Below are 13192 nucleotides of genomic sequence, written 5' to 3'. Positions count from 1 at the left end.
TCATCAGGTAGGATGCGCACCCCATGGAAATTATTTTTAAAAAGATGATGGTACACTGATAACAAACCCTTGGAAGTGACTATAGCACTGAGGTTGCTTAGGTGACAGGAGGAGGGGTTGAGAGGTACGAGAGTGTTAGGTGGATGTAAGTGACATAAAGACAGCCATAGAGTGTCTTGGCACTTCTTGGTGGTGGAGGTGCAGTAACTTGATATATATCACAAGCATTAATATTAGCACTACTATAACTGCATTACCTCAAGTGCAGTTTTTTAGTTTTTTTTTTTTTTTGTCAGGTCACACCTGGAGATGCACAGGGGTTACTCCTGGCTTTACACTCAGGAATTACTCCTGGCAGTACTTGGAGGACCATATGGGATGCCGGGGATTGAACCCAGGTCGGCCACATGCAAGGCAAACGCCCTACCCGCTGTGCCATCGCTCCCGCCCTCTAGGGTCTTACTTTGAAAAATAAAAGGCTCCCCCCACCCGCGAGATTGCCATACGGGAGAGTGAGAGAACAGCAAGGCCTGCTTTCCATTATAATCATTTCTTTTTCTAAAAAATTTTTATTTATTTATTTTTCTTTTTTGGGTCACAGCTGGCGATGCACAGGGGTCACTCCTGGCTCTGCACTCAGGAATTACCCCTGGCAGAGCTCGGGGGACCATATGGGATGCCGGGAATTGAACCTGGGTCGGCCGCATGCAAGGCAAATGCCCTACCCGCTGTGCTATCGCCCCAGCTCCTTATTTCTTTATTTTTTGAATCACTGTGAGAACAGTTACAAAGCTTTCCAGTTTAAGTCTCGGTCATAAAATAATCAAACACTCATCCTTTCACCACCAAGAGCCCCAGTATACCCCCCATCCCACCCCTCTCCCTGCCTATGTGGCAGGTGATTTTCACTTTACTCTCTCCACTTTGATCAGACTCAATATTTCAAGAAAAGACCCACCATTATTATTTGGAGTTTTCCCCAACAGTCAGACCTGCCGAAAAGGCATCATTAGATAATTTTTTTCCATTGTAATCATTTCTTGAGAAAAATATCGGTTTTGTTTTGTTTGTGCATTATCTTCAGTAGAATTTGAGTTGTTTTCTATGTTAGACAATTTTGGGATGCCGGCAAATCTCTGTGGTCCTAGGACAAAGTTCAACATAGTTTTTCCTGAGAATGACTGAATTTATTGCACCGAGTTCCTTGGGGGATAGACCCACTTTTTGACCATAGGACAGAGGCTTTGCTCTGTGTTTGGAACACCACTGGAGAGACTTGCGGGATTCAGATCATCCTGCGGAAGCAGACTCTGGAGTTCAGTTTTCTGATAATGTCTCTCGTTAGGTGGCCTTGGTGAGCTGCGCTTTCCCGTTTGCTAAGTGAGATTTTTCTGGGTCTTCTTATCATTTGATAGATATTCCCAAATCAGAGAGATTCCTGAATCGGCTGGGAGAAGACTGAGTAAGAAGGGATCCAAATTCCGTGTCTCAGTGTTTGGGAGAGAACAGAAGGGGTGAAGGGGCACACGTTGGGATTAAAAGTATCGCCTCCCTTAAAGAAATGTGAGGACTTGGGCCGGAGCGATAGTACAGCAGGTAGGGCATTTGCCTTGCATGCGGCTGACCCGGGTTTGATTCCCAGCTTCCCACATGGATCCCCAAGCACCGCCAGGAGTAACTCCTTGAGTGCAAAGCCAGGAGTAACCTCTGACCATCGCTGGGTGTGACCCCAAAAGGCAAAAAAATTAATAAATTAAAAAAAAAAGAAATGTGAGGACTTGAAGAGATAGCTCAATGGGCTGAGTATATGCTTTGCATTCAGGAGGAATGAGTTGAATTCCCGGCACTGCTTGGTCCCCAGACCACTGATGGGAGTGACACCAAGTCCAGAGTTGGGAACACAGATGAGGTGGCCCCAACCTGCCCCCACCCCCCACAAAAATCTTACAAAAAGGGGAATTTGACCTACTGAAGTCACAGTGATAAGTATTTTCATTGTTAGCTGACTTCGATGTGCCCAAATTCTCTGTTTCCTCTAATCCAATGAGTTATGGCCAGGTCACACATAGGAAGTTCCTGGTGATTTCTAGAAAGCAGGTACCTAAGAGCTTAGCTACAGACTTTGACACCAGCCTAGGTGCAGAGAAACCTGCAAAGCATGCTGGCCCTGATGGTGCCTCTGGAGAGGCCCTATCTTGCCTGTCTTTCTGGTGTCCACGGCAAGTGCGGCAGGAGAAAGCTGGTTCAGCAGGCAGCTGCCAGGGAAGAAGGAAATGGTTAATAACATTTTTTTTAAAAAGCTGTTTGAACTAGTTAATTGTGGAGTTATATCATCAAGTGCCTTCTCTCCTTTCTGCTGCCTCTCTAAGGAAAAACTGGAAATGAGCTGCATACCTGTCATGTATACACTTGTCTCCAGCCTGCTTCTGTTCATAGACAAAAGTGAAATGCACTTACAGTTGTTACCTGGAGGTCCTATAAAGTTTTGCAAAAAAATATGGCTGGCGTACAGCTACATTTTGATTTTTTTCGTCCGTAACAGTGACTTAAGCAATCTTCCTTGCTGCAAGTCTCCTTTATCAAGTCCTGGACTATCTATCCATGTATTTATTTGTATCAAGCCTGTACCTAGAGTATTGGAATATGCCCTATGCCCCTTAGCTTTGTAGTAAAGCTCGAGATATTTTCTAAACATAATTAAATGGGGAGACAGATCTGGTTATGTTTCTGAATTACAGATATTTATAAGAAAAGATTACATTTCTCCCCCTCTTTTCTAAGCATTGCATCCTGAAGCTAAATTTTGACTCTTGCCCATGTCTGTCTTGTGAGCTCATTTTTCTTGCTTCTTCCTTTTTTTGGGGGAGAGGGTCACACCTGGCATTGCACAGGGGTTACTCCTGGCTCATGCACTCAAGAATTACTCTTGGCGGTGCTCAGGGGACCATATGGGATGCTGGGAATCGAATCCAGGTTGGCTGTGTGCAAGGCAAACACCCTAACCACTGTACTATCGATGCAGCCCCTTTTTTTGCTTCTTTACCCAGTGTCAGCACCTAATTATTTTTCTATTGAATCAATTGCTCCAAGCCTAATATTACTTAGCTAATAGTCTTCTTGTAATTTTATGTTTTCCAGAGATATCAGTATGAACAACATTACTCAATTACCAGAAGATGCATTTAAGAACTTTCCTTTCCTAGAAGAGCTGTAAGTACAATTTTGAGAACTGTTTCTTTTGCTGTTGTTTGCTTTTCCCTGTGCTCTTTGGAAGTTCGTGCAACAGAGACAGTCCACTGTTTCTTAGGGAAGAGGACTTGCAGTAGACTTTGAGTGGAGGAAATCATGTTTGGGGTGGGGGTAAACAGACTTGAGTTTTTAAGCAATGTAGTTGCTGATGTTATTTTTGAAAGCCAGAACTAAAAATGCCCCTTCCATAGGACTTTTTGCTGCAATTATTATAACCGCAAATGCTGCAGTGACACAAGTTAATTACAGTGTTGTCCCATGATAACAAGGCTGCTGTGTAATTACCATTGTTGCCAAAAAAGTTGTTGTATGGTTGCCATAAGCATAGAACTGAATACAAGCTATGCCAGGGTCATGAGGCTGCAGATGATATATACTGATCCCCATGGCAGAAACAGTGTAGATGTTTTTTAGATATTTGTGGGTAACTTTGTGGCACTGAGCGAAGGCACAGACTATCATCCTGGTCTCTTAATAAGAACATGTCAGTTGTGTCTCACATTTCCAATTTAACAGTTTTCATTGTGGGCGTTTCTGTGTGTGTGTGTGTGTGTGTGTGTGTGTGTGTGTGTGTTGGGTCACATCCATTTGTGCTTAGTTCCTACACCTGGTACTGTGATCAGGGGTCACTTGGGGAACAATAGGCAGTGCTGAGGAGCAAACCTGGCTTGGTCATCTGTACAAACACACCTTAGCTGTGGTATTACCTCTTTGGCTCTTGTTTCTTTATTTTCAGTTTTGATTTGTTCTCCATACTTTATTAAAATATTTCATCATCATAATCAGGACATTTGAGGGCAAGAGAGAGAGCTCGGTGGGGTGGTATATGTGCTTTCTGTGCAGGAGGCCCAGGGTTTGTCCCCGGCGTTGTGGTCCCTGAGCACCAGTGGCAGCAAACCTAGAGCCCAGCCTGGGAGTTGTTCAGCACAATAAACAGCACCCATTCTGACCCAAATCTGTTTCCAAAGATGAAGCAAAAAATAAAGCCCCATCCCCTCCTAAAACTGATGCTTAAGCAAAAACGTTGCATACCGAGGACTGGAGCCATAGAACAGGGGGTAGGGCATTTGCCTTGCATGCGGCCAACCCGGGTTCGATTTCTCTGTCCCTCCCGGAGAGCCCGGCAAGCTACCGAGAGTATCCTGCCCACATGGCAGAGCCTGGCAAGCTACCCATGGCATATTCGATATGCCAAAAACAGTAACAACAAGTGTCACAATGGAAACATTACTGGTGCCCGCTTGAGCAAATCAATTAACAACTGGATGACAGTGCTACAGTGCAGTGTTACCAAGGACGCAATGCTGAAGGGCCTCTAGGGTCACGTGGAGAAGAAGATCGGCACCTCTCCTTCCGGGCCCTAGCCCACAAGGCAGCCCAGAGAGGCTTGAAAGGTCATCTCATAGGATGCCTGTCCATCTGCCATCGTCAAGTTCCCCCTGAGCATTGAGTCAGCTATGAAGAAGAGAACAGATGAACACACACGTGTGTTCACTGCGGAGTTCAAGGCCAAAAGCCCTAGATGAAGCAGACTGTAACATTGAGATGGCCACAGTCGACACCCTGATCAGATTTGATGGAGAGAAGAAGGCTTGTGTTCCGTGGGCCCCTGACTGGGATGCTGTGGCTGTTGCCACCAAAGTGACATCAACTGAATCCAATTGGCTAACTTTAAATCTACTTAAAAAAAATACCATATTGGGGCTTTTAGATTTTAAAATCATTAGAAAATATTCTTAGATTCGGGGGGGGGGAATTAGAATCAAGTTAGCTATTGGAATTTAATTGCCACCTTAATTGCTGATGTGTTGTGGTGGAGATTAGATGACAGTTTGATACCAAGAATATGAAAAGATAAGCCTGGTGGGACCCAGAGAGATGTTCCAAAAGGTAAGGCATTCTTCCCTGGCCTCAACTCCCAGCACCACGTATGGTGCTTCCCCAAGCGTAGCCAAGCGTAGCCCAGTGACCCCAAAACCCCAAACAGCAGAACAAAAGGTATGTATTACCTGGAGGAATCAAATCCCTATTTCAGGTGATATCCTCTGGCCTCATTGTTTAATATGAGACCCAAGTCAGCAGTGGTCTTTTAGCTTGCGGTGACCCTGCAACTCACCCCCTCTCCATCGCCGCACCTCCCCACCCCACCGCCCCACCCAGAGTGGGGAATTGGGAAAAGATGTAAGCCAGGCAGGCAGTGCTCTTTGCTTCTGAGAATATTGAAACAGCTTTAGAAGGATTTAATAATAATGAGAAGGTTTTCTTCCCACACTACTTAATTGAACATAATGTTCCCACAGCAAAAACTAAACCAAGATTTTTTTGCCACTTCCAGGCTTGTGAACTGGGTCAAGTTACTTCACCTCTTTCTGCTCCCTTTCTTTGTCTGTAAGGTGCGCATAAAGTAGCCCCTCCTTCCCAGTATTCCTGCGAAGACAGACTAGATGCTAACTGCTTAGGATGGTGGTGCCTGAAATGGAGTGAATGTTACATCAGCTCACTATAACTTAGTGTTCTATATTTTTTGTTGGTTTGTTTGTGGGTCATACCCAGTAGTGCTCAGAAGTAACTCCTGGTTGTGTGCTCAGGGATCACTCCTGGCAGGGCTTGGGGGGGCCGTATGAGATGCCCAGGTTTTTGCAAAGCAAGTACTCCACTCATTGTACTACCATTCTCACCCCAAATATTTTACTATTTTAAAAGTAAAATAAAAAACAAAAACAAACCTCAACAGGTTATATATCAAATATTGTCTTTGGGTGAAAGAATTGTGGACGTCTTTTGTCTTTGCCTGTTTTACCCCCTATGGTAGTAAGCATGAGTTATTTTGTGATGATATGCCTTTTTATTCAGATTTTAAAATGGGACCCAAAAAGGCATGAAGTTTATTTGAAGTTTTCCTTCTCTCAGATCAAGCTTTTAGATCCTTTACCTTTTCCTTTTTTATTTCACATATAGTTTCAGACTTGAGGATTAGTCTCTCTTTACAGAAGTAATTATGCAGTGAAAGGCCCCGTTGCATTGGTTATCCAGCTCTTTTATAACCACCATGGATGTGTGGCATATCAGATAGTAAGTGGAGAAGCCCTTCTTTTCTGGAGGGGGCAACTCTGCACACCACTTTTGTTGGTGCAGTGAATTGCTCGCCTCGCTCTGGGGGATTTCCTTGTGAGGGCCTGGACAGAGAGTCCAACCTGGTTAATCTCCACCTTGTGAAGTTCTCATCTTGGATTTCTTTAAATCTCAAATGACCAAACATATGTCAAGCTCATGAATTCTGTAATCTGGGACTTTTAATTGGAACCAAATTGAAGCCGAGAGTTCTTTGTAATGTGGTCACGTCCTGTGCGTATTCCGCTGTAGCACTGAGGAAGCCCATCAGTACAGGCACTCAGGTATTTCATGGGACTGCAGAGATGAGTTCACTTAGGAGCGCTGATAGTTAATGTTTTTTAATTTACTTCAATACTCTGGGAATACGTTAGGCATTTGAGGAGATTTCCATGTTAGTAAAAGCTTCATGAGAAGTTCCATGTTGTTTTTCTTTATAAAGCAGGGTAGTTGACTTTGACATTCCAAAATGATGCTGCTCTGACTATTGTAATATTTTATAAACAATGTGACTGTTTGTCCAGATCTCATCTGGAAATCATTTAAGGGTGATTTTGAAGCTGAACTGCCCTGAGTAGAAAATGAATTATTTCCCAGGGGTATTTTTTTTTTCCAAAATAGTTAATGAGGTGTGTTTTACAAGATGTGACTTGGTTTGGCCAAATTTTATATGGTAATCCAGAATGTGTGTAGTACTGGATGGAATTACTTTCCAACAATACTTAAAGTGTTTTATATATATGTGTGTGTATGTGTGTGTGTGTACACATATACATACATACACACATATATATTATTTATGTACTCAGTTATTCTGAGAAGAAACACTGAATTCTGAATCCTGCTTTATAGTGGTAGTACAGAAACATATATGACCTTTGTTCTTGGAGCTGACAGTCTGTCTAGATCTGTGCTGTTTAATTTAACCACTAGCTACAGGTGGTTATTTAAATTTAAAATAATTAAAACGTAACAATTCTAAGTTGGTCTAGCCATCTTTCAGTTGCCCTGTGCCTGGTGACAATTGTTTTGAACAGCACAAATGTATACGTTTCCAACACTGCACACAGTTTGGTTGGGCAACATTGGTCTAGAGGAGGGGATGGAGCTAAGAGTTGTTTCCGTATGGTGAATCTTGTCATGGCAGCGCGTACTGGGTCAGTGGAAGTCTTAAGTGACATATTCATTTGAGATTGTAAGAATGGGGAAGACTTATCAGAGCAGTTTTAGCTGACTCTTGACAGACACATAGGAATTAGTGAAATGAGGATGTGTTGTAAGGATACTCAAGCACGAACTTGGATATAGTATGTACAGAGATCCAGACCAGATACAGACACATTTCAGAAGTGTTAGCGTATATGAACTGGTTGGTTATTCCTATTGAAATACAGAGAAATTTGAAGTATTGAAAAAGGAATATCGGGCCGGAGCGATAGCACAGCGGGTAGGGCGTTTGCCTTGCACAGGGCCGGCCGACCTGGGTTCGATCCCCGGCATCCCATATGGTCCCCCAAGCACTGCCAGGAGCAATTCCTGAGTGCAAAGCCAGGAGTAACCCCTGAGCATCGCTGGGTGTGACCCAAAAAGCAAAAAAAAAAAAAAGAAAAGAAAAAAAGAAAAAGGAATATCAAGGAATAAAGCTGGCTCTCAAAGATACTGTAAGGTAAAGATTCTGGATGAATCCTGAAAGCATTCAACTAGATAGGAAGTGTGATAGGGTCAAGAATAGTATTTGGACTGATGCTATTTACTGTGTCTGGAAATCTAAAGATTTCAACAGTTTGGTGCATGAAGAACTCAATGTAATCAAGAGAATGATGGTAAATGTCATGTATCTGGAACGTTCTATTGTACAAACACCTATTCTCATAACTCTAAAACCAGTATTTTTTTAAAAAACAGAAGGTGGACACGAAGAGGAATATGGCCTTCTAATCCACCAGCTTGCTTCCTAGTTCTGTTGGAACCGGAAGCCATACCTGCCGAACCTTCCCTATTCATTCTGGAAACACTGATGTGTCAGTACAATCAGGGAAATGCTTTTTCCAACTTTCCAATGAAATGTATTTTAGATATCATTGTTGGTGCATGCTTAATTTTACTTGTAACTTACTTTAGAAAGTTAAAGGCCAGAGGCATCATAACACAGAGATTTCTAGCCCACTTCCTTCTTTCTCGAATAAAGATCATAGTTTCTAACTTTTGTAGGGAGCAGGGGAGCACACCCCCAGTGTTCAGAGGCTACCCATGACTTTGTGCTTATTCCCGGAAGCGTGGGGGATTGAACTAGAGTTGGCCAGCACCTTAACCCTCTGGTCCAGTTCTAGCTTTCAATTTAGTACATTCATAATTTTTGTTTGTTTTGTTTTTGCTCAGTATTTTGCTCTTTAAAATGGGACTTCTTATAATTGTAAAATGTTTACATAGTATAATTTATGTAAAAATGCTTTGTGGTTCATTCCTCTTTTGAATATACATGCATCTCCACCTGGGATGTGTAATTCCTTTCTACTCATCTCACTCTGGAGAGCCCTGTATTCTTTCCTATAATTCTCTCTCTCTCTCTCTCTGTCTGTCTGTCTGTCTCTCTCTCTCTCTCTCTCTCTCTCTCTCTCTCTCTCCTCTCTTTCTTTTTCTTTCTTCATGGCTCTGAAGTGCTTTGTCCACTAAAATATCAAGAGAAATTCCCTTAATGCTCAAAAATATTGCATCTCTCTCCTTGAAATATTTATGGGACAATTTGTTTGACTTAGATGGGAGCCAGAGTGGACCAATATAGCTTTCTGTTAGTAAAGGGAAAGCAAGAATTTTTGGAAAATATTTATTTACAGTGCAGAGCATCTGTTGTCTGATAGGATACTGCCACAACTATTTTCAGCTTTCTTTGAGACCTGTCTGGGCATTGGTCGCCATTTGGAGAATGGCTGAAATGTGGAGTTGCGAAATAGATTTAATTTGAAACAGCAGCAAGAATATCCAATCACTGTTCCATTGGCTACCACTGAAAAATTCATGGATGTTACTTTGAACTTTGATGTTGCAACAGCTATAGAAACCATTGCCAACTTTGGCACGTTTACAGTCATTGTTTAAATATATTCCGTAAGACTGGGATAATTCCATTTATTTCAAAATATACTTTGATTTTGGAAGACTTAACAATGCTAGCATGATACCTGGGTCTTTGGGTACTAATTCAAAATCTGCAGGGCAATTCTAAATGGAGTTGTTACAAAAGAAGACTAGTAAATAATTTTAACAGCAAGGTTTCAAATTAAATTTAGAGTAGGTCACAACTAAGTCATTTTAAGTAGTTTAATTTCATGTATTCTTACATAAAAACCTTTATATACTTAATTCCTAACTTAGAAATTAGTTGCTATTCTAAAAAACTTTTGTACAAAACCATCCACCCAAATGCTCCAGATGCTAATATATCTCTGTCTCTCCCCCCACATATATAGGCACACATATAAAATGTAAATATATATTTTTTTGTCTTTTTGTGGTAACTTACTGTTATAATGCCTAAATACTGCATTGTGTGTTCCAAAACCACAAGAATAGTCACTTAAACAAATACAAAAAAACTTGTCAAACTTCTAAAATTAATTTTTATGATGTCAACCTGAGCTTATGCAGGTCATTAAAATTGCTTACACATGTGGAGCCGAGAATTTGCATGGCTCAGCAGAAGAGCACTTGTCTTGCTAGTGTGAGGCCTTAAATTTAATTCCAGGCACCACCACCAAAAAAAAAAAAATGAAATTATTAAAATGTGTTAAATTTAATAAAGGGAAATTATTTGGTAGATTATTTTATGATACAATAGAAATTATAATCGCAGGTAACATTTATTAGGTTATTATAGTTGGAAAGCTTAACATTTACTACCTGATTTAACCCTCATAAGGCCACTACCTTTATGATATAGGTAGAATTAGTATTACCAGTTTACAACATGAAGACATAGTGGTCTAGTTTATTTGCCTTGAATTCAGAGTTGGTTGCATTCATGCCAAGTGCCTTAGTGCCTGTACTCTTTCTCTCTCTCTCTTTCTCTCTCTCTCTATTTCAAGGACAGAGGTTTAAGAGAGGTGAAAACTGTGATTCTAGAGTGAAAACCAGAATCAGAATTTGAATCCGTATCAGTCTGCTCTATTTCCTTTAAATTTCTAAGCTGTGGTATTGCTTTGAGAGACACAGGATTAGATGGAAGCTTATGAGGCCATTCATTTTCTACCATCTACAACTCTAAGTATGTTCACAGCTAACCATCAAAAGTGATTGCTACCCATCATTTCTCATAGTAACTTCACTAAGAAAAATCTGAATTTCAGGATGGAGTTTATTAAAAATGGGTGCTATCTAAAGTGAGATTTACCTGTCTAGTTATAACATTTTTTAGGTAAGTGTTAAGCCCAGTGGATGAGTGACTTGCCCAAAATACCATGGTATGTCTCTGGGCCAGAACTAGGCCCCTGTAGTTTAATGCCATTTCCATTATACCCCCCAGCTAGCTTCTATATCTGAGAGCATAAATTGTCTCCAGTAGTATTTCTGGGTTGTTCAGGGTTATAGAAAGTAGCTGGTTGCTGTTCTCTTAAAGTACATACTAGTAATTCCCTTGACTTCTAAAATAAAATATAACTTACTTAATATTTACTGCTTTGATGAAGTCTACTAAGATAAGCTCTATCTATTGCTATAATTTCCCAGACAAAGCAAAAGTGTTCTTTAGTTGTTCCAGTGATGCTAGACAGCTAAAAATATTTTATTCTTAGAAGCATTCTACTTTATAGTGCTTTGGTGGGATGATTGGTAACAAAGATGATCACCCTAATGCTGGGAAGTACACAGTGAACTCACAAAGGAATATTCTTGTCTGATTCATACCATTCCTGTGTGATTTGGGGAACTCTGAGATTACAGAGAAAGGATAAAAAGAGAGAAGTGGGAAAGGGCGTATTCTAGTTGACTCTGACCTTCTATCCTAGTACAAACATTTTTGTCCAAAGAGAAAAATATAGTTTCTAATGAGAGTAGTTCACATGAAAATGATGAGAATGGATCCTAAGGAGAATGAGGGCCAGGAAGAAGAGGGAAAGTATGCAAAGGATGTCATGGCAAATAGCCTAGAGTCTGTTAGCTGGGATGATGGAGGCGACCTGGATAATACTTAATTTTAAGGTGTCTATGAGCTGACAATGAAATAAAGCTAAAGACAATAAAGAGAGTAGCACTGTAGCACTGTCATCCCATTGTTCATCGATTTGCTCCAGTGGGCACCAGTAACTTCTCCATTGTGAGACTTGTTACTGTTTTTGGCATATCAAATACGCCACAGATAGCTTGCCAGGCTCTGTTGTGTGGGCGGGATACTCTCGGTAGCTTGCAATAAAGACAATGCAGAAAAAAAATTGTTTTAAAAAATATTTCTTTGGAATACACAAATTGAATTCAGTTGACTTGGATAATACTTAATTTTAAGATGTCCATGAACTGGCCATGAAGTAAAGCTAAAGACAATAAAGACAATACAGAACAAAAATGGTTTAAGAAAAATATTTCTCTGGAGCACACAAATTGAATTCAGGTGGGATAATTCAGGGGCATTTGGAAATCGGTGTGAAGTCCAGAATGGAGATTCATGGGTCTACATCACAAAATAGAGTACCAGGGGGACACATCTGCAAGCCTTTTTATTTTGAGGTGATTATTGGAAACATTAGGATGAAAGAAGTTGCCAGGGGAGTGAAGGTAGATGAAGAGGGAAGGAGGCCAAAGACAACTCCTTGGGAAACACTTGATTCAGGGTGTGGGAAGAAGACCAAGTGCCTGAGGAGCAGAAAAACTAGGGCAAAACCGTGCCCCAGGAGCTGTGGGAGGAGAGGTTTTTCATAAGAAATGAAGGATCGACTTCGACATGCTGGAGAAGGGCACCCATGGCCAGATATTAAGACAGGACCTTGGCTTTTTTTTTTTTTTTAAGGTATTGTTTCAGTAAGTTTGTAAGAGTATCTCTGGGGTAAAGATAATTGTCAAGAAACAGACATTTGGAGACTGTAGTATTTTGGGGGCTTGGGAAAGTTGATAAAGCTTGCACTGTGTTTTTTGACAGGAGTCCATAGGGCTTAAGAGACAGAAACCTAGCTGAGCCCTAATAGAGGATTTATTGTTTCATGAAGAACTAGAAAGTCCAGAGGTGGGGCTGGCTTCACATGGTACTGGATCTGAGGGTTTAAAAGTTACAAGAGTCGGTGAAAACGATGGTGATTGGTTGCCAGAGGGAAAGGAGATGGGGTGGGGAATAAGCAAAGGGTCCTTTTTTTTTTGTTTTTTGCTTTTTGGGTCACACCCGGCGATGCACAGGGGTTATTCCTGGCTCATACACTCAGGAATTACTCCTGGCGGTGCACAGGGGACCATATGTGATGCTGGGAATCAAACCCGGGTCGGCCTCGTGCAAGGCAAATGCCCTACCTGTTGTGCTCTCGCTCCAGCCCCAAAGGATCCTTTTAAAGTGGGGGGCAACACTGGAACTATAGTGCTGGAAGAGGTGCCAGTGACAGAGGTGTGACCTTTAACCCTTGGAATCCTGTAATATTGTGTTATAAACCAGTGATAAGTCAATGAAAAAGAAAGTTGTATGAAAGTTTTCTCATGCTCACTGTTCCTTAGTTTCACATATTTCTAGACTAGTGATTAGCTACGTTCATTTCCAGTGCAAATAATTTGTCGTCGTATGCTATGAAATAAGAGCAGGTGACTCCCAAGTATCTATTTGCATTTTAAGTTCTAAGATGATTATCTAAAGCCTTTCTCATTG

At 41.3% G+C, this 13192-nt stretch overlaps 1 protein-coding gene across 1 annotated transcript in view; it reads left to right on the top strand.

The window, feature by feature from the left end:
- LGR4 (leucine rich repeat containing G protein-coupled receptor 4) overlaps nt 1-13192 on the top strand; it is a 126453-nt gene that overhangs the window by 61519 nt on the left and 51742 nt on the right. The window contains exon 2 of the mRNA XM_055141921.1: nt 3139-3210. Within this exon, the coding sequence (XP_054997896.1) occupies nt 3139-3210 (72 nt within the window). The remainder of the gene's footprint in view (nt 1-3138; nt 3211-13192) is intronic.

The sequence above is a fragment of the Sorex araneus genome, chromosome 6, assembly GCF_027595985.1.
Source record: "Sorex araneus isolate mSorAra2 chromosome 6, mSorAra2.pri, whole genome shotgun sequence".
In the NCBI taxonomy this organism is placed as follows: domain Eukaryota; kingdom Metazoa; phylum Chordata; class Mammalia; order Eulipotyphla; family Soricidae; genus Sorex; species Sorex araneus.
This window is presented reverse-complemented; position numbering and strand designations above follow the sequence as displayed.